Source organism: Manacus candei, unplaced genomic scaffold (genome assembly GCF_025592945.1).
Source record: "Manacus candei isolate 608988 ecotype Guabito, Panama unplaced genomic scaffold, ASM2559294v1 h1tg000050l, whole genome shotgun sequence".
Lineage (NCBI taxonomy): Eukaryota > Metazoa > Chordata > Aves > Passeriformes > Pipridae > Manacus > Manacus candei.
This window is the reverse complement of record NW_026138098.1, coordinates 18977570-18998620: the sequence shown is the minus strand read 5'-3', so window position 1 is coordinate 18998620 and position 21051 is coordinate 18977570. Positions and strand designations below refer to the sequence as shown.

Here is a 21051-nt window from a genome sequence, read left to right as displayed (position 1 = left end):
AGTAAATTATTGTCTTCAAAATCTGGTCCCTGCCAGTTATGTATCTTTAACAGAGAACTCTATCTATGGTCTCTGAAGCAAATCTGCAAGCACTTGTCAAACAGACACAGCTCCTCCAGCCTTCCAGAGAGAAGTTTTAATTCTCTTGCTTTTTTTAATTTAAGTTAGGTGATCTGGGTACCTAATTATGAAAGCATTACATGTATGTAATGATCATAACGAATGAGCATATATGTAAATGCATTATTAAACACCTGTAACCCTTAAGTGTTCCTGTTTGCCTGTTTGCAGATATTCTAGTCCTGTCCATGTTAGAGTCTAAATATGAGTAAGGCTGATTCTCATAATTTACTGTTGGCTCAGGAGGCTGACAGTAAAAAGAACTCTTTATATCATACACCTTATCCTAAATCAGCTTCATTCTGTCCAGTTCTATTACTTCTCTGTCCAATTAAAAATATCTAACACAGCCTGGACTGCCTTTTTCAGATAAGGAATAGCCACACAACAGTAACTGCAAGCCAATCTTATGACAAGGATATGAAGGCAGAAGTGATTTCAGTGTATGCTTTAGTTAGTAACAAATAAATCAAATGAAATAAAAAAATAAACCCCATTGCTGGAGTATGCTTTTTAGACAGAATTAAATCTTAGTGTTTTGGGAGAACAGGCACAGAGAGGCTGAAATTACTTTCCAAGGTTATATTGTGCATTAGTGGGAAAATGCCTTCTCTGTATTAAACAAAAAAAAATAAAGAAAAAAGCCTTCAAATTCCACAGTGAGAAATTCCTACATACCAGTAGAGAACAGAGAGATACAGAGACACTAACTGATTTCCAGTATGATACTGGCTAGTGAATGAAAAACACAACTACCACATCCAGGCACCCTGGATCCTCATCTATCCTCATAAAGGAAGGAATACTGTTTAGAAGGTGGTTGTGTGCAACTGCAAAGGCAGTGCCAGCCCTAGAAAGCAGAAAGCAAAGAATGAGAGAAAACAAGCTGAACAGCAAAAAGATTGTTCCCCCAGCACTGGATGGAACGCTGGCCACTTTCTCATCAAAGCACTGCTCTCAAAATGGGAAATCAGAGCAGAAATTAGGAGCGTACTGTGTCTCTAAAAGCCACTCCTTTGCTCAGCAGCTCCAGAGGTTGCCTGGCACCTCCTGTATTTGGAGAGCTTTAACTGGTGAGCTGAAGTCACCACTCTCTCAGCAGTGTGCACATGGGTCATTGAGAGGCACAGCAGTGTGTTGGCCAACTGTGCCTCTTGAGCACTATGATTCTTGGCAGCGCTGGCCTCTCTGGCTGCTGAATCCCAGAGCCCTGTGGAGAGAGTGGCCCAGATCCCACAAAAGCCTAGATACTGATTGGATAAAGCCCGAATTCCACTCAGATTTTAATACTGATGAGGGAGAATTGCACCAGAGCCACATGGCTCTGCAAGTCATTTACTGAACAACGGACACGTCTCTGTGGTGCCCTGCCAGCTCCTTTCATATCTCCAGGTCTGTGGAGTCCAGTACACTGTTTCCCGAAGACTCGAACCACCCGAAATGGTAAAGTGTGCAGCCAGGATCCAGACTGTCTGTGGACTCATCTTCTACCCAAGTGCCTTGTCGTGATCCCAAGTACCTCACCTCATGTTCGGACCTTGCTGCATTCCAAACCTGTAGAATGAATTTATTTGTAGGAATTTTTAAGACTGATTTCTACTCAAGAAAACAGTCCTTGTAAATAACATCCTCATCAGTTCAAGAGGTAACAGTTATCCAGCCCCTTTTCTGCCTCATCATGAGGTTTTTGTTCTACTTTCTGAACTGGATAAGTGGATAAGGAGTTTGAGGAAACACAAAGGATTATGTCACATTGCCTGGGCTTCAGAGTTGAAAGCACAGCCACACACCACCACACTTTCCAGGTCCACCGAATGATGGAGCTATCTAGCTCCTCTTTCCTCCCCATTAGCCCTGCTGTATTGAACTGGTGACACATGGTTGATTGGACAAAGTATTAATATAAGAGCAAAATCAGAATGGCCCCTTTTCAACATGACTGCCATAGAAGAAGAGCATCCTCATCTCCAGTCCTGGACCTTACACCCCTCAAACCACAGTGCTGTATGGATCAAATGCTTCCTTTCACCAAGATAGCCTCTCTCAATTTCCCTAATCTGTATAAAACCACCCATGCTGTGAGTGCATCAGAGGAGGAAAACAATCAGGCACAGGAAGAATAAAGCAGGAGAGGCAATAGAGCTCAGCCCCAAATCCTGCCTTTAGCATGACCATCCCCAGAGGTCCACAGAGAGAGAAGCTCTAAGCATACTAAAAGCAAACACTGAAAGTCTTACAGGTCAACATCATGCAAAAATGACCTAATCATCAGCCATCAAATATCCTGAGGTTGCTGGGTGCGGGCTGCTCTTCTCAGGCAGCAGCGAACAGACTCCCTCCCAGGAGTGGCAGCCACATCACTTGTCTGCCGCACATGGCATTTTCCCCAGCAGCTCCCTTTGCTGAGCACAAAGAGCGAGCCCACAACATTAAAGAACACTCCCCTCCTTTGAAGTTCAGATTGTTTGGTTTGCCTGGGTACAAACTAAAACTGCACCTTAATCATCCAGCTTTGAAGTTCTGCAAATCTACAGCTGCAGAAAAGTAAGGACCACTTGGCAATAAAACATTCATTATTAATTTATTTTGAATTAAAGTGGAAAAGGCTTGGCTGAAGCTGAAATATTCTTTTTCGCCCACTAGAAATGAAGAGATATGTGAAAAACCAACGGTGACTTGCCAGATCAGAGACAATTATGACTATATGACATTTTATAATCCAATTTTGAGCAGTATTGAGCCAGTGCTCAGGGCATGGTCAAAGAAAACAAAAAATTTTTATGGGAGAAAGTCATATGAGAAAACAATGGGATTTAACAACAGGCTGCAGAGGTTAATAAATAGTTTAATTGTTTTGATGCCTTATTTAAAGTGTGTATGGGGATGTAACTGATAGGAGTTTGATAGTAATTAAAACTGGTAACAGGAAAAATAAAGGAACCCTTACTTGTATTTTTCCAGAATCTGTCACTGCTGTATGTTTACCAGAGGGTATAAGTAGGCTAAGGATACATCACCAAATGAGACCTGTGGGAAATCTCCATAGGCACAACTGTCTGCAAAGCAAAGGATGTACAGCAAGAGAGAACATTCTACTTTGGCTGTGCTTTTTCACTTCAGGCATATCTGGAAACTCTCTCAGCCCCCACAAAAACAAATAGAGAATTAATCCAAAACACAGAAGGTCTGGCCTGGAATGTTAGCAAGGAGATGACATGGTGCATCATGAGAATAAAGCTCACTTAGAGAGAAAGAGGCTTCAGCTACAACCGGGTACAAAGGAGCTAAGACACAGAAGCATGAACTCCCAGGCTACAAAACTCTGGAGAATCAGGTTTCAGTTCCCATCTCTGCTGGCCACTTCCTGTAGTAATCTGGGCAAGTTCCCTCTCAAGGCTGAACAAGGAGTGTTTACCCGGGAGTTTTGTTTCCCATGCAATCAATATTTCTAGCTGCGAACTTGTCCACAGCCCAGTTCTTGTCCCCAGGTCATTTGAACCTGTGGGAAAGAGATCACAGATCATGCATAAACCTCACTGCTCTTGATGGCTTGCTCCTTCCCTGTTCAGAGACACAGAGAATAGCAAGGTCAGATCATTTGGAGCCTGTGGCTACTATAGTTTTTATGCAACCGCACTTTCGATGCCATGCCTTGAGCACCCTAATCATTGAATGCCTTTGAATGACCACACTTACTTATTGGAAGGATATCTTTACTCAGATGATAGTAAAACCCTCTGCAAATGAAGTGCTTTCTGAAAAAGTGCTAAAGGGGATTGCCTTAAGCAACTGGATGGAAAGTGGCTCAAAAGCTGTCAGGAGTTCAGCTTCTTCAAAGCAACATCAGCGATAGACTGATATTAAACAGCTCATGGAAAAGCTCAGCTATCTCAGCACTTCCCACTCAGACACAGGTTCTCCCTTCATGCTTTGGCACTTCCCTTCCTAGACTGTCCTGGAAGAAAAAGGAAAAAAAGCCAGCACAGAGCAGAGTGGCATCAGAAGAAATCAGGATCTTTACCCTGCCAGAGTGCCTGAACCAGGTGGTGTTCTGGACAGCTGGATGGATTTCACAGATCAGGTAGATTTGGGCAGAAACAGGTTCAGATTGACAACACCCTCAGTTCAGTTAGCTGACAATTTTCACATTGGTAGTGACTCAGAGTACAACTGGTGTCTGTTCCCTGAACTTACCTCAGTCACCTCCTCAAGTCTCAGCCTTACCTTTCCTGGCTGTACCATAAGCCCTGTCCTGCAATGCCTTCTGTATACACAGGTAAGGCAGCCACCTTCCCTCAGCCCCTGTCTAGAGTCACATTCCTACTGTGGCACATGCTATATGGGAAAGAAGCACTTGTCAGCTGATGAGCAAAAAGAGGGAGCCAAAAATTGTCCTATGTCCCCATTGTAAAGTGGCATTTATATGTGCACACATTCAACAAAACTCTAAAAAAGAACTCAGAACAATCAAATTCAATTATAATATTTTTCCTTCTTTCTAATAAAAACTTTTCTGACATGACTCTATCCTTAAGAATTTCTGAATTATTGTGTAAATTTGTGTACAAGTGCATACATTTCACTCAAAAAAATACCAAATAGTTGGTACCAGTGGTTACAGGTCAGCTTAACTCAATTCTCACAGCTAAACTGCTATTTCTAATTGTGCAATCCCCTTTTAAAATAGGAACCCATTAGTAAATACAAAGATAGGTTAAAGAAAGCAAATTCGCATTTCCTAAAAACATTTTCCTCAAGTTTACACATGTAGTGAAAACCTATACAATTCCCACTTGTATGTATACCTTGGAAACAATTTATATTCAAACTAGGAATTAGGGAAATGCACATATTAAAAACATATATATAAATTCCAGGTTATAAAACTAGCCAGGTAAGCAAGTCAGATTCCTCAGATCCTCTGGAACTACTGCATGTCCCAGCTATAAGAAATCACAGATATTTGCCTTTATGCAACCCCCACATCTGGACTGCTGGCTAAACAACAAACATCACAATAAAGACACATGCAAAAGAACAATCAATGTGTTTTTCTGTTAGGAGTTTAGTACATTGTCAATTTTTAAAATGCTAGAAGCAGACTGTTCTCATGAAGAGAGAAAAAAACAATTACATTGTATTTGGAGAAAAAAACAATTACATTTCCTGAAAAAGCCCACACAGCAATTCACAAAAAGAACCTCACAACAGCAAGCTGAAAATCTATGTGGAATCATGCACTCAGGTAGCCCGACATGGGAAAGATACTAAGAGGAAATATGCTTTTCCTTCACTTAGGAATATTATTTATTATTTCAGTGCAGATTTTAAAAAAATGCTCCTTTTGGAGAAAAAGAAAAAATACTAGAGCATTACTCAGCTGCCTAACTAAACTTATCTGTAAAAACAAATACATATTCTCTTTTTCTGTTTTGTTCTACATTAGGGATTCCATCCCTATGCAAAACACATGCTCCATGTTTAAAGGGTTAAACATCCTCTCGCTTAGTCGGCTTTTCTGAATGTAAAATGCAAGATAATAACATACACTGTATCTTGAACCAAAAATGCACACAGCATAATAAAACCCCCAGTGCTAAACAACCAGCAGTATGAATAGATCCATTTCCACCGCTTGTTAATTCAAAATAAATCCTGTGCAGTGATTTAAAGCAAAACAGACAACACTAAACACACCAAAAACATCATGACTTACCCTTTCGGAGACACTTGCTTTTCTTAAGATATTTGGCAGTAAAAAACGGCATGGCTGCAACACTGAGGTTTCAGCCAAAGCTGACCTTTTATTACCAAGTGCTAAGACCAAAATGAACGGACCAAAGAGAGAAAGGAAATTATTATACCAGATCTTTAAAATGCTCAGAGATGAGCAAAGGGAATTCAGAGTGGGATAAAGTATGTCAAGTTGCACGGTGGGGATTGCAGATATCTTTCTGCTCATTAGCACTGCTGTTCGAGTTATTTAAAGTGTGCTCAGGGGAAATGAGGACAATTTCCATGACAATATGTACAGTATCATATAAGGAGGAAGCATTTTTTCAGGCAGAACTTCTGCATTACTCAGCTGTTAGAGCAACCAGCAATATGGTGAGAAGAAAAGAAAAAAAAAACCAACAGGTTTGGATAATGTAAAAAAAAAAAAAAAAAAAGAAAAAGAAAAAACCCACATCAAAACTGATTCTATTAACCAATTCTTGTCTAGAGTGGAAAATGCATCACTGTAAATCTCCTGTCATGTCACTGGGCTATCTCCTCATTTTCTTCTTAGGCACTACTGGAAAAAAAAGGAGCCTTGCTTCAGGAGGTTTTGATTCCAGACAGTCATCCCACTACCCTATGCTTCAGTTTCCCTCTCTTTCAAATTGGGCCTTAGTATGACATTGCTTATATTTTAAAAAAAATCTTTGAGACTCTTGGGCAGTAGGTAATAAGAGAAGAACCAGAGCTTAATCCCATTTCTTTACCCTAGATGATTACAGTTGTTTATTTCCCCTTACTCCACCATGCTGCTTTTAAGTTTCCTAAAAATCTTTTGGTTTTATTCAACCAAGATCACCCAATCTTGAAATTCAGTCTTATTCCTGTTGCATTTGCTGCCTCTCTGAAGAGTTTAAGGTAGTTTGGTACTGACTTCATATCCTTTCTAATTCCATAAGGTTGGGACAGTACAGTTAATGGCAATGGCATTTATCTGTGTTTGCCTCCTCCTAGTCACTTACCTCTAAGTCACTCAACCACAGCCTGCTGCTTGGGCAGGCAACACCTCATTCCCTGGCATATAAAGGACAATGCCAGAAATTTGACTACAGAGTCTTGGGCACATTAGTGTTTCTATGCCTCAAGTCTTCCTATGTGTAACGATTAGAAGATGGGAAAATGCATAAAAGAAAAGATCTAAACTTCCACAGGTGCTTCAGCCCTTGGCTTTTACTGATTCCAGCCTTTGGGATACTGCCAAGTCATAACTGCACTGAGATACAAGTAAGCAGTTATTTGTAAGAGAAAACATTTATAATCTATAATCAGCTACTGACTGGATTTGAAGTCAGCTTTCTATACTAGCAAAGCAACTGATCTGAATAAAAGCAGTGCTATTCTTATAAAGTAAAAGAATATACAGCGCTATAATGAAGACTGTAAAAACTAGGGGTGCACTCCAAAAGGTAGAATGCCAATAGCAGTGGCTTTTCTTGAACTATTTGTTGTCAGCACAGAAATAAATACTATGCTTTTTTCCGGAAAGCCAAGTTTCATGCTTGAGGAAAATCCATTTGGTGTGCAATCTGAAAAACTTCACCATAGTTTAGTATTCATAAATCCTGCGATATTCAATAGGATGCCATTGTTCTTGTATCTGTACTATCATACCGAAAAAGCCCAAACCAAACAAATCAGCAACGGTCTGCTCTTTCTAACTATCAGATAGTTTGGAAATCAGCTGACAAGTTTTCAGACACATAAAAAATTCTTCTGAATCACACTTCAAGCTACGGTCAGGTTAACATCATTATATAAAAAACTGGTTTGTATGTAACTGTGTATAGAGCAGAAAGGAACAGTAGAAAGGAAAGAGGTGAGAAGAGGGTCCCTTTAAGTCAGTGACATGAGCAACTGCCACTTGTGAAACACTGCAGGCTGTGGGTTGGACTTGGGAAATCACAGGACCTTGGAATGGGGGGCCAAGCTTGCTACTGCTCTCCCTTGGAGATGGCCCAACATCATCTGCTTCAGAAGTGGAAGGCTTGCACACATTAATGTGCATGTACCACATCCATTCCCTCCATGATCTGGTTGGCACACATCTCTCCCCCAAAGACTAGGGGGCACCACAGTGTGTGAGTACAGAAGGAACTGGTCTGGTTAAACCAATCTACAACATATTTAATCTGGAAACAATGCCTGAACCTAATCTTGTGCCAAAGAAACTCAGACTTTCTCCCAGATTAAACACAATTTACAATCTCACAAATCTTTCCATAGATATCTGGAAATGTTTGGGTGGGTGGGACCTTTCCATCACTCCTAATTCCTTACAGAAGACCTAAACAAAAATTTACACTAGAATCTGGTTATTTTGAAGGAGAAATTTGGCAGTCAGGATAAACTCAGCATTCATCCCTGAACCTCATGATACTTCCTCTTGCTATCATTGTGTGGTACATGGGAAAAGATGTAATGCCCAAACAGCCCTCGAAGCACCAGCTTCCTGTTTGCCAGCAGACATGTCCCACACTCAGCAGCACACCAGGCTGCAGTTTCTGCTGCAGTAAGTCTGCCTCTCTGCACTCGGTAAATTAAAGGAAAAAAAAAAGAATGAAAGAAATACGCAGTAAAACCACAGCACGACCACAAGGGAACTCCCTTCTCTGCCAGTTTAGCACAGGGTCAAATATAGACTAATGCAGTAATCCCTCCCAGATGCCTAAGAATGGCCCTTTAATGACCTTGCACAAAACCTTACTGCTTTTAACTCCAGTACCCCATATTCTGTCTAATTTCCAACTCACTCTGCCCTTGGAGCTGAAAGCAGAGATTGTCTTCCTGTTAGACTTGTAATTTCTAGGGAGAACTTTGAACTTATATAAACAAACATTTGTATCTCTCATTTGTATCCAGGGCAATGAAACCTAGGCTCTTTCTCTTCTACTCCTCATCTCCTACCACCACAGCCTACTTTGAGGAACCCTAAGACCTTTTATCTTCATGATGGGAGAACTGTTTATTCTTTATTCTCCAGTACTCTTCTGTTGCTGAGGCACAGCTTTCGTTTTTCAGCTCTCCAAACAGATTGAAATCAGGTAAAAATTTCTACCCTGACAAAAATCTGCAGACATCAATAGACTGAATTGGATCCAAACCCTTAAATGTTATCATTCACCCACCTTTGTCTGCTTCCTTTAGTAATGCTTTTAGAAAGGACTAGATACAACTAGGACTGCAAGAAATCTAAATATTTTTCTGTTATGTATCATCTCACCAAAACCACATTAATATACATTCAGCAGGTTTCCCCTCTTTTATTTGTCCTCCTTTCCCAGCTTCAGATCTCAGCTCCCAGCAACTGACTGTGGAGTGCACAGAGCACAACCTTTACTGTAAGCAGCAGGCTGTGGACAAAAGTACCCACAACTCTTCATACTGCATTTTCTGTTACAAATTTCAGCATCGTGTTTCAAAACACTTTACTAAGAAAGAGAGCATCATCTTCCCCACCTTACAGATGGGAACTGGGGAAAGATATTATGACTTCTGTACAATCACCACGAGATTAAAAAAGGGAATAAGAAGAAGATTTTTTCTGATACATAAGTGAGCAGCACACAGATTTTTGGTTCCTCTTCTCTCTCCTGTGGCCCAAGAGGATTTCACCATCTCAGATGAACAACAGAATCACTGACAACAAACATGAAAACTCCTGCTTTCTCTTAAAGGTCATTAGTTGTGGACACATGGAATTTTCTACTGAATTACAGCCTTGGGTGATTTTCTGCTGTTATTTCCCACCTGGGCACAGTTAGCATGAAACTCTGAGAGAAAGACTCTACCTTATTGTTAAAGCACCTGATCATAGACTACGTGATAAGACTACATCTCTCTCATAGCCCTTGAATGCCAGAATGTCAGTGACTGAAGGGAAAGGAGGAGGAGCAGAGGTGACCTCCATCACACATGATGCTCTAGAACGGCAGGCAATAGCAAAGCAGGTGCTCCCTCCCTGACTCCACCACCATGTCTGGCCTGGAAAGGGACCAAGGCTCTGCACCCAACATGGTAAATGAGCAGGCAGGTGGCTGTCAGAGGATGGCATGGCCACGTGCCAGGCAAAAGCTGCTGTGCTATGCAAGCCCGGACACACGAAGGATACCAGATGACTGCAGTAATACTCACCTCAGCGTGCTTCCATACCCCCAACTCCTATTTTATCAGATGAAAAGAGCATGCACTCAGGGTACCAATTTAAAAAGACTTCTCCTCCCTACAAAGTGACCAGGAGAGATTTCTATCTGTTGCTGATTGGGCTGATAAAGGCAGGTTTTTTTTCCTTTTAGCAATTTAGAACTCAGCCTGCCCTAGAACAAGTAGGGTCATTTTAGTCTGTGACCACATACATAAATTGTATCTACAGAACAAAGGAATCTCAGGTCAATTAAAAAGATCCTGTGGCTATAATATTCTTCTGGGAAGATGCCATCTACATATGCTTATTACAGTCACATAAATCCCACCCCCTCACTTGCCTCAAGCAAGTAATTGTCTTTAAAAGCAAGCAAAATAATTATTTTTCCAACATACTTGTCATCATTAATTATGGCCAGAATAGCCAAGTAGGAGCTCATGCCCAGGCTTTTAAATGCTTGTAGCTAGTTAGCATGGCTGCCTGTAACTTTACAGCTTTTTCTGCAGTGTTAACATTAACATACTATGGCTTCATTAAATCAAGGCACCCACTGATGAGCTAAGTATGATTCATCTGAGAACACTGAGACCCTTCATGCTTATCAGTCCCCTAGCAAGACTGGGGTTTAATTTATGCCTATGCTGTGAGTATATTCGAGCAGTGCTGGCTGTATTCCAAACATCACATTCAAGTAAACATGTTCCAATGAAGAAAAGATTTTTTCAAAACACAAAGACTGGAGGTTGCAGGAATTAAATGCCAGAGGTCCACTGAGATAGAGACATTTCATTGGCCACTTTTGCAAAGCTCTGTGGCTTTAGTCTACAAACATCTGATACTAACTTCGTAAAAACCAGAATGCAAACTTTGGCCTGGCTCCTGTACTTCTCTCTGAGCCAAGTCTCCCACTGAAGTTGATGGGACTTTCCCTGCATAAAGGCTACAGAGTTTGCCCTACTTTTCTTTTTTTTTTTTTTTTTCCTAGTTTAACAGGGCAGGCAAGGGTAGGGGAAGAGATACTATTTCCTTAGTACACAGAGGGTAAATATATGTGATGCATAGATGTGATCTGTGTAGAGGGTGGTGTAATGAAAACCCACTTGATTCAGAAGATTACAATATAGTAGGAAGTCCACTGACAGCTTCTAGGAGGCATTTTTTTTAAAATTTATTTTTAAATGACATGTTTCTAAAGTAATAGTGACTTTTGTTGGTCAACCAGCCTGAACACAATCTGGCTTCTGAATTGTTGCCACTCCAGGCATTCATAAATTTCAGATCAGTTCACCAAAACCAGGAGACTAGCTTCCAACCAATGGGAATTTTTCATTACTACCTATCTTCTGTTTTGAGACTACAGATCCTATTTGGTATCTTAATTTTAAATCCACAAGTAATAAGAGACTTGTTCTTTATTAATGAAAGCTGCAAGTTTTATGATCATAGTATTCAGAATTAGGGTTTTCAAGGGAAAACACATACATAATGAGACACAGCATATGAATTCAGGCCTATATACAGCCTTGCTACATATTTTTTAATTCACTTTGAAAATTAAATAAATTGAATTAAATTATGCAGGTACCTAAATCAAATGAGGACAGAAATATATCTATAGCACTTACAAAGCAGAACAGGACAAAGTAGTAAGTCTATAGTGCTTAGTTAAGAGACACTGATACACCAGACTGATTCAGTAACACATTTTTACTGCTGAAATGGAGTCCAAAGTATGGCTTTTAGTAACACAGCAGGTAAAATAGAACAGAATAAATCACTAAACCAGTAAGTGTTGTGAGAGTGAGGAAGAAGCCTTTGCTTACAGCTTCAACACAGGGAACAGGTGCCATTTTGTTCCTAGTCCTACTAGCAAGAAGTTTAGCACAGATACATGTACTCTCCACTCTATACAGGATAATGAAATAACAGACAGAGAGATGGGCGCTGAAAAGAAAGACTGTATGTGCAACATACGGTAGCAGCACATCTTCTGTGGGGTGTTCTTATCCTGCAGCTGCAGAGCCATTGGTTACAAGCCCCTGATAACCCCCCCAGCATCACAGTCCTTCACCAAATCCTCCAGTACAGCTAAGAGAGTCACAACCTTGCCCCACGTGCACAACCAAGAGGATAAAACCCCCCCACTCCAGGCACCAGTTAAGAGAAAAGTTTATTTTTCTCTCCATAAGCTCTGATTTTCATCCTCATTACACAATTGCCATTCCACAAGTCCCTCAAGCATCCATAATGCAACACAGCAATGCCAGTCTCACCATGCAAACCTCCCCAGGCTTTTACAGGGGCAAGGGGAAAGAGGAATAAAATGGTAAAATGCAAATCAGTCACATACTGAATTTCAAAGCTGCCTTTAATTACAATTTCTTCCTGTTTCCCTGGGTGTTTGGAGCACTGCTCTAAGCAAGCCACACTGGTAAACAGAGTCCTGATCATCTCATTAAACTCATTCAAGCATAACATCTGCCTTGGCAAGTCACTGGCTTCGAACAGGATCTGAATTCTAGGCTACAGTCAGGCAGAAGAATCAAGGTACTATACTTCAATATTTCTATTTTCACATCCCTCCTTTGGGCAAAGAATGAGACAGAACTTCTCTTTCATGCACAGATGTGAGGAAACAGGGACAGCACAGGTTCCTGTAAGACTCCTAAATGAGGATGCACTTTCTTTAAGGGTTAAACCACTGCTAGCCTGGGATCTGCACACCCCTTTAATCCTGCACTCAGTCCACGATCCCTTATGTTTGGATGACTCCTCCTCAGGGAAGCAACTTGACAGTTAACTCTGTTTTCCCTTTTCCTCCACCAGAGCTGACAGCAGGCAAAAAACCTTCTCTTGAGAACTGGTAATTACAACAGTAATTGCTAGAAAACAAGCCTATTCAATCAAGCAAAAGCTGGTTGTATTTCAAGGTGCAGCAGGGGAAATAAATACAGCCATAACACTGGGCTAAATTCTCAGTCAGCAATAATGATGTCAGCAAAGCCTGATTTATCCTCAGCTGAGGATCTGACGCCACTTCTTTCCAGCAAAGCCACAGTTGAGACCTTTAGGCCTGTTCACTGAACTCCAGGGCTGGATTGGTACTCGGAACTTTTCCAGTGATGCCAGAGGGGTGTCAGTATGCAGACTGAAGCATCATTCTTAGTACACCTTCTGTTTAGACTAAGGGAGATGCAGATCTGCTACCATAATGCATCCTGTAGTCCACACTGAACAAAACCATCACGTGAAGAGAGGTAATGGATACTTAACTGCATTGGCAGTGTCTGCTAAGGCAGCTGTGTTCAGCAGAGAAGACACCTATTTTCACCCTTGACCAATAAAGAGTATAACGTACATTCAGCTTCAGACTGGTACAACTAGAGTAATTTAACTACACTGTTATCCACAGAAGTATCTTAACAACAGAACAGAGCCAGAAGAAATGAAAGATGTATTTTGAGGAGATTAAAACAGTTTTTTAATTCAATGCAAATTGCTTTGGCCTAAATTAAAACCTATCAAATACTGCATTTTGCATAATGTATTTCAATATCTTTACTGATAAATATGAGGGGTTTTATCTAAAAGCTGATCTGCAGCAGAAGAAAAACTTAGGCAAAAGCAATCAGTATAAAAATAATCTAAAAACATCTGAAAGACAGCAAACTGTCTTGGGATGAACCAAAATGAATTTTTTGTTGTTACTTTACTGAAAAGTAATTTCAACATCTCTGCCTGATTTTCCCCAGGAAGCCTAAATTGATATTTTTCCCCAGATTTCTTCCCCTTAGATCACTGCTTTCCTAGTAAAAAAAATGTAGGCAAGTAATAAAAAAAAAAAAAAAAAAAAGAAAAATAGAACCCCCGCAAACAACAATTACAAAAAGAGATTTTATTTTTCTGCAATGGTACCTAGATTAGGCCCTAAGAGCTTTGTTCAGAAAAGGCCCTGAAGCTGACAGTCTTACAGTGACTCAGACAGCTCCGCTCCCAGTACTAGGTGGAGAGCAGGAGACATTTGCACATTCTGTGCTTCAACTGCTTTGATCCATCAAAAAGCACCAGCTAAACATTTCACACCACTGGCCTCACTGATGAGGACTGTCAGCATCTTCATCACACTTCTACTGCACATGGGTCCACAGTCCATAGGTGTGACTTCTCAGAATGCATTACTTTGCTTTACTCATTTGTCTCTAGGAAGTGAAACAGTCTCTCCACCTCTCATGTTGAATATGGTGGATGTGAGGCTTGATGTACTATGCAAATTCATCACCATTTTGCTTTAAATTGCAAACTGGCTCCTCCAACTTTCTTTCCCCTATTGCATGGCCAAAACCCAATTCGGTGCTAATAATGCCAAGGCAGTGGGTTCAATTCCCATATGGGTCATTCACTTAAGAGTTGGACTTGATTATCCTTGTGGGTCCCTTCCTACTCAGAATATTCTGTGAATATCTAATAGTGATGCAAATATTCTCATATAACAGGTTAATATGATTTGTTGCTAATTACTCAGACCCAGGTAACTTAGCCCCAGCTGCACAATGACAATCTCCATTTCAGAGGAGGGGACAACTGCTCCCTACAGATGACAAAAAAATCATGTTTTTCTATCATGATACTCCTTCAAAGACTGAGAATTAAATATTTAGACAAAGAAATCATTATTGATTAAATCTGTGCATCCATTACTTATGTCAAGTACAGCCCCTGGATGAGGAGGGAGGGGGATGAGGTCTCAGGATGGAGGAAGGATCAGAGTAGGAGTATTCAAAACCTTCTCATATTTCAGGCTCAAACAGGTTGGATCCTACAGGTTTATCTAACGCTCTGGAAAATGAACCAGCCTGGAACACCTTGATGCACAAGTCCAACCCCCAGTATCAGCAATAAATAAATTGTTCAGTTCAGGGTATATGCCATATATATTATGTATTCCTCAATGCTGCAAGCTACAACAAGTTTTAGAACATCACACAGACTCAAGACTTTAGTTAAAACAAAGAAACTAAAGGAAGCAGAAGAAAGCCATATTCAGTCAGATCAGAGTTAGATGTATAGGGAGGAAGCACAGTAAAAGTACAAGTAGAGAATGTGGGGGGTTTTGTTGTTGTATAATACATATACATTTGTATGTTACAGCTCTACGTAACAGCTACTAACAGACTTGTTATTCCATGAGGGTCTACTCCCATTCTGAAGCCATTTAAGTCCCACAATGAACTGTGGAAGGAGAGCTGCAATCTCATTGTAAATAATCAAGTAAAAAAAAAAATACTTTTTTGTTAATTTTTAAAAACATTTAAGTGATCATAGCTGCTGTGTTGTGAGTAGTCCTGAATATCTAATTATTTCCTTCTTGTTTTGCCCATCCTGTTCAGTTATATACAGTTCTACTGTACTCACCTCTCAATCATATCTTCTCATGACCTAGGCAGTTTCTTCCTGCATGGAAACCATAGAATTGAAACTATTCCTGTTGCTTTTACATTTGGTATGTACCTTTTAGAAACTGTTATAAAAGAGTAGGGGATATCAGAATATGATCAAGGTCCTTAATCTATTTTACAGGACAGCATATATGTGTAGAGTAAAAATGGACAGATGACCCCCAGGAAGTGAGTGAAAGTGAAATCAAAATGATCCCAATGTGCACAATGAATGTAGGAAAAGCTTCTGATATTCAACACCAACATGACAGTGATGATGACTAATGCACTCCTACCAGAGAAGCTACATTTGTACCACCTTATTCTTGCAATTCAGACTCTGGAACTGCCTATCAGAGTTAAATGGTCTTCCCCTGGATACCAGCATCTTGCTGGTGGTGTGGTGGTGAAGGGAAATACAATGTTTCCTCATAAATTTTTTTCACTTTGCTGTTTCTTCCCCATTCATGCAATGTATGTGTACAATGTGGTTTCAGAATACAGCACTAGGATGTCTGCATTTTAAGTCATAGGGCTCATGGCTTTGAACTATGGGTGGCTATATTTAGGACCTCAGGCTGCTGCAACCAAACAGTGTGGGAACACTTTTGCAAGTTATCTTGTCTGTTTAGATCTTTTCTAATATGGTAATTAGGGCAACAGCAAGCAGTACCTTAGCTGAGAATGCTTCAGAACTTTCCTGTTTTGATACAACTGAAGAGATGCCTCACTGTACAGCAGCTGCCAGCACACAGATCGCTATGCATGGACAAGGAGCTTTTTTGAAGCTACTGCTCAGCTACAGCCACCTTTCCTGAAACTGCGTCCACAGCACTGCCACAAAAAGAGCAGGCAACAATATTGCTCTGGATCAGACCAGCTAGCCTAAACAACCATGTCACAATAATCCAAGATAAGTGGGGTTAAAAACTGACACTGTCCAACTTCTCTGTGTTCAGCTCTTGCTCAAATGCAGCATTTTGCACTATTGCCCAGCATTATGCATTGTAAGACTTTTTCAGTCGCCTACAACACAAATGTTTTCCACAGGGTTGCCCGTGTCTCACAGGCTGGCCAGCTCACCCTGGGTAATAAGGGCTGCATTGTCTGGGATGGATCTGCCACCCCAACCTGGTGCTGACAGCTGTCCAAGTCTTTCTGTTCTGGTGGAAAGGAGTCAAGCGAATTCTGCTAAGAGTCTGACTGGGTCACCTAGAGAGGGGAGCTGGGGAAGGAAGATCATCTCTGCAACACATCCCTCTGAGATGGTAATGTGATCAGGAGACAGAGCCTTCTCACCTGCCATTCCATATGAATTAGCTTTTAGGTCTTTCCTGCTGTCCTCTAAAGCACTACCTTTTTCCTCAGCACTTTCCTCTGCAGTTCTTCCCCCAGACTGATTTCCTGAAGGCCAGTGGGTAATTCCCAGTCTGGCAACTCTGGAAAACTATCTAGTACTTGACCCACTTCATCCAGGACCTCGCAAAAATCGAGCTAAGACTGCTGGTTGGACCTGCAGGGTCACACAATATTTCTAAGGATTAGGCATCCTCATTTTGCTCTAACGACCTTCTACACATGACAGTGTGTTTGTTGGGTAGACACTGAATTGTGTTCTATACCTGTCAAAATTCCATCATAAAGGAACCAGGGGTTCATAGTCTGTTTGAACACTAGGATCAAGTTTACATTTCTGTGAAGTGCAAAATTTCCAGCTACCTATAAAACTTAATGTTATCGTGACCTATATTTTACAAGCAGACATAAAGAGTAATAATCCATGTAATTACTGGCCCGAGCCAGATCACTCCTCCAAGAAAGAATATAAGTACTAGGAAGATAACTAATCACTAATCAACTGGAAGATTGTAAATGATGGATTTCAGAGACAGTGTTGGTTTATAAAGGGCAAAATATTCCAGACAAAATGGGCTGGATTGACACAAGGAGGCTGTAAAACAAGCACAGAAGTACAGGAGGGGCAATGTGTTTTACAGTACAAAATTCCTGAATTCCTTAGTACTGTAACTCAAGTTGTCTGGAATATGAACACTGTCAGAGGTACTCAAAACTCAAAAGGGCTTCTCAAAAAGGCATTATCATAGCAATCAGTGGATTAAAATTGAGAAAAAGTAAGCAATAGCCAGCAACAGAGCACACAGCTCAGAGAGAGGAGGCCAGTTCTGCTCTGAACTGGAACATGCTTTTGATCCCTTTGCCACAGTTCCTTGTATGCAAAATGGTGAAGAGGACAACATATTTCTGTCTCGTGCAACATGGCAGAGGCTCCACAACAATTAATGCTGGCTCTAAGCTACCAAATCACTTAAGGCATGACTGAGCTAGATCAGGCACAGACACAATCACATTTCTGTCATGTTAGGGAAAGCAAACAATAGAGCATTTACATCAGCTTTATGTCAACTGCAGAAGAAGAGATACCTAATCCAACACAAAAATGGAATGATATAAGCAGACCATATCTATATAAGCAGGCCATATCCGAGTCAAAATAAAGCCTGCTAGTTTACAGCCTGAGGGAAGGATGTCTTTTTTACTTTTTTTTAAATTTGAAACATCAAAAAGAATTTATATCAGAGCAGTACTTTGGGTCACATGGCTACATCTTTGGTACTAACAGCTCCAAAATCTTGTTAAATTTTTGAACAGCCTTAGACTGTCAACTCTCCAGTACCCGTTAAACCTCTCATCAAATACACACAGTATGAGGCTCTAGTCCCAGCTGTTACTCAGGTCTTGTAACCAGATTTTTGTTTGCATCTCCATTTTGACACTTCTAAGATTTCTCTCTCCCTAGAGAACGCATCTTTTAATGTTTTATTTAGTGTTCAAATAATATCTTCATAAAGATCTATAAGCAGAAGAGTGTGAGAGCATAGTAGATAGTAGAACTGTTGCAAGCTGCAGTGACAAAAGTAGAGCAAAGAATCCTAGATAGGTTACAAAGACAAAAATAACCACAGGAGATGAAAAACAATGTATTATGTGAAAACAATGCATATGTTATGGAAAAATGAATCCTAGCAACCATGAGAGTTGACAGGCAATGGTTAATTATAAAGGAATTTGTATGTGATAAAAGCAGCAAAGAAAGCACTGTCTGGGCTGCCAAGTAAGAGATCAATCCTCTTCCAACATGGCTCTATGAATTTAGATCTTGTTATACACTCACCTGCTGTATGCCCAGCTCTACACCTTTCCCAGCCTCACAGCCAGGATTCTTTCCCTGCTACTGTTGTCTGAATTAAGTGATTTTACTAAAACTGTAAAAAGCCTAACTTCTGTGAAAAAAAAATCAGACTTTTGTGAAAGCTTTCGTTTTTAACAAAATTATTAGGTGACCTATCCATGAAAAAGCAAGGTTAAATAAAATGGTTACTGGCTGTTCTGTTACTATACAGCCTATATGCAGCTAACATGAACAGTTTGGCAAGGCTATCACAACTACTTATGTGATTCAGAACTAATTCTACCCCTTCTCCCTGCACATGTACCATACATGTTTTTTTTAACGAACTACTGCTATGGAATGTGCCAAGTTGCAACCAGGCAGGCAGTTCTGTAGGTGTCACCAGTAGGTATAAACCTTACTGTCCTGCACTGACACACACTTCTTAATCTGTTTCACATTTCTCTGAGATTTTCTGTAAAGCTATCCATTTATATTTTAAGACTGCACGTTCTGAAATGGGATCTGATAAGTGAACTTCAGCATTAACATCTACAATACTATCCAGAGATAAGCCAGAGAACATTATGCAAACCTCAAACCATGGAGAATATACACAAGGAATAATTCAAGCTGACCCTCATCTTGAACAGGCAATCATGTCTGCCTGAAGCATTTGCCCTCCTGTACTCCATGGCTTCAAGACATGAAAGTGAGCAGAAAAAAAAGATGATGCATAACTTATTACAAGGGATGTGAAAGCATCACTGGGCTATGCTACTAACGGTAAGTCAGAAAAAAATTCCGAAGTGGTTGGAAAGACAACAACCTGGAGCAACAAAGGCCAAAGTGGTAGGGAGAGAGGGCTTGCTGGCTCTTTCACAAGCCTGCTAGGACCTTCACAGTTCCTGCAAGATTTCTCCCACCATAAGCAACTGGGGTGGCATTTTGGGCTTACACGGGAGAACAACCGAACAATAATGATTCGATGTGGAATCCATCCTTCCCTGCTTTCCCCCACCTCCCACCTGCTCCCTGCCTGCAGGGAACCTTTGCTAGAAGCCACAGCAACAGTTCTCTATCCCCTCTAGCTGGATTGGTGTTAATAGCAGTGAGACACACACATTTCCTGATTGACTTATTTAAAACTCTTCATTACAATATATGCACACCACTTGCCCTTTTATGACAAAAGTGAACCTCGAAGGCTCAATTCCTACAATATTAACAAATCAATGTGGTGCAACAACCAAAACTGGTTTTCTTAGTAAAGACAAGACTGTGTTTTGAGTCACAGTTAAAGAGACTGACTCACCTTCTCATTGCTGGTTTAAGATTAAATCTACTCTGATCTCATATTCTAGCAGTCTTATTTGATCTATTACACCTCACTGCTTGTGAGTGGATTCTGCTCTCCCAATATCCTTGTATGGTAGGGAACACAATGTAAATAAAATAATTGACTACTGATGTCTACAGAGTCATTGAATAAAGGTTTTTTAAATTCACTGTCCCTCAAAATTTTCTGTGTTTACCCCCAAACTTATTTGGCTGCTATTATATCTAATTTCAGTCAAATACCCTTACAAGTCAATTCCTTTCATCCTTCTCACTTACATGTTTATATAAAAATATAGATGTGTATTTTTAATTCTATATAGAAATATATTTTGGTTTTAAGAACTGTGCTGAATGCTGTACTCCTGAGGCAGGAAGGAGTGGTCCTTCTAAGAGATGATAATTAATATGTTTATAGCTAAGTGATACTACATGCTACCTATTGTCTGGATGGATTGTGGTCCACAGGCCAACACCTTCACAGAAGCTAAGAGGCAGTTAACATTTCTGCCCAAATCACACTAAAACCAAATCTGTCATCAAGTTACAAATAGCAGGGAGTTTCTGGATCTTCTTAGAAACTATTTAAAATATAGGTGGATGAATGTTAGTATTTGTTGGGAAGTAAACAGATTATTTTACCCTAATATCTCCTTATGCTCAGATACTTTCCAGAGGAGCTCACAAAACAGCTTGCCCATTTTGTGATTCTGTGGAAAATCACACATACGATTTCCACCCACTCAAAGAGACGAGAAAAATAACATTTTTAAATAAAGTTTAAACTGTCTCCCCCATTTTTTAACACGAAAAAAAAATCTCTAAACATGCAGCAGATACAACTTTATCACTTTATCTAACTCTGACGATAATGTTCTTTTTGATGACAAGCTAAACCTAGAAAGTGTTTAGATGCACAGAGTGTAATCTTAGCAGTGAGATTTCACATGCCTTGGATATCCCCCTTCTCCCAGCTCCAACACCCAAAGGGATACCTGTACTGAAAAGAACAGCAGGTATATGGGCTGAGCATTTCAAACTGGTACCTA

The 21051-nt window shown here is 40.3% G+C and overlaps 1 protein-coding gene across 3 annotated transcripts in view; it reads right to left on the bottom strand.

Moving 5' to 3' along the window:
• Positions 1 to 21051, bottom strand: part of ARHGAP22 (Rho GTPase activating protein 22) — a 142775-nt gene that overhangs the window by 52628 nt on the left and 69096 nt on the right. The window contains exon 1 of one of the 3 annotated variants that reach the window (XM_051800110.1): positions 5837 to 6085. The exons of the other annotated variants lie outside the window; for them this stretch is intronic. Coding sequence (XP_051656070.1) covers positions 5837 to 5888 — 52 coding nt within the window. The 5' untranslated portion in view covers positions 5889 to 6085. Of the gene's footprint in view, positions 1 to 5836; positions 6086 to 21051 lie in introns of those variants that run through there. 3 annotated transcript variants of the gene reach the window in all.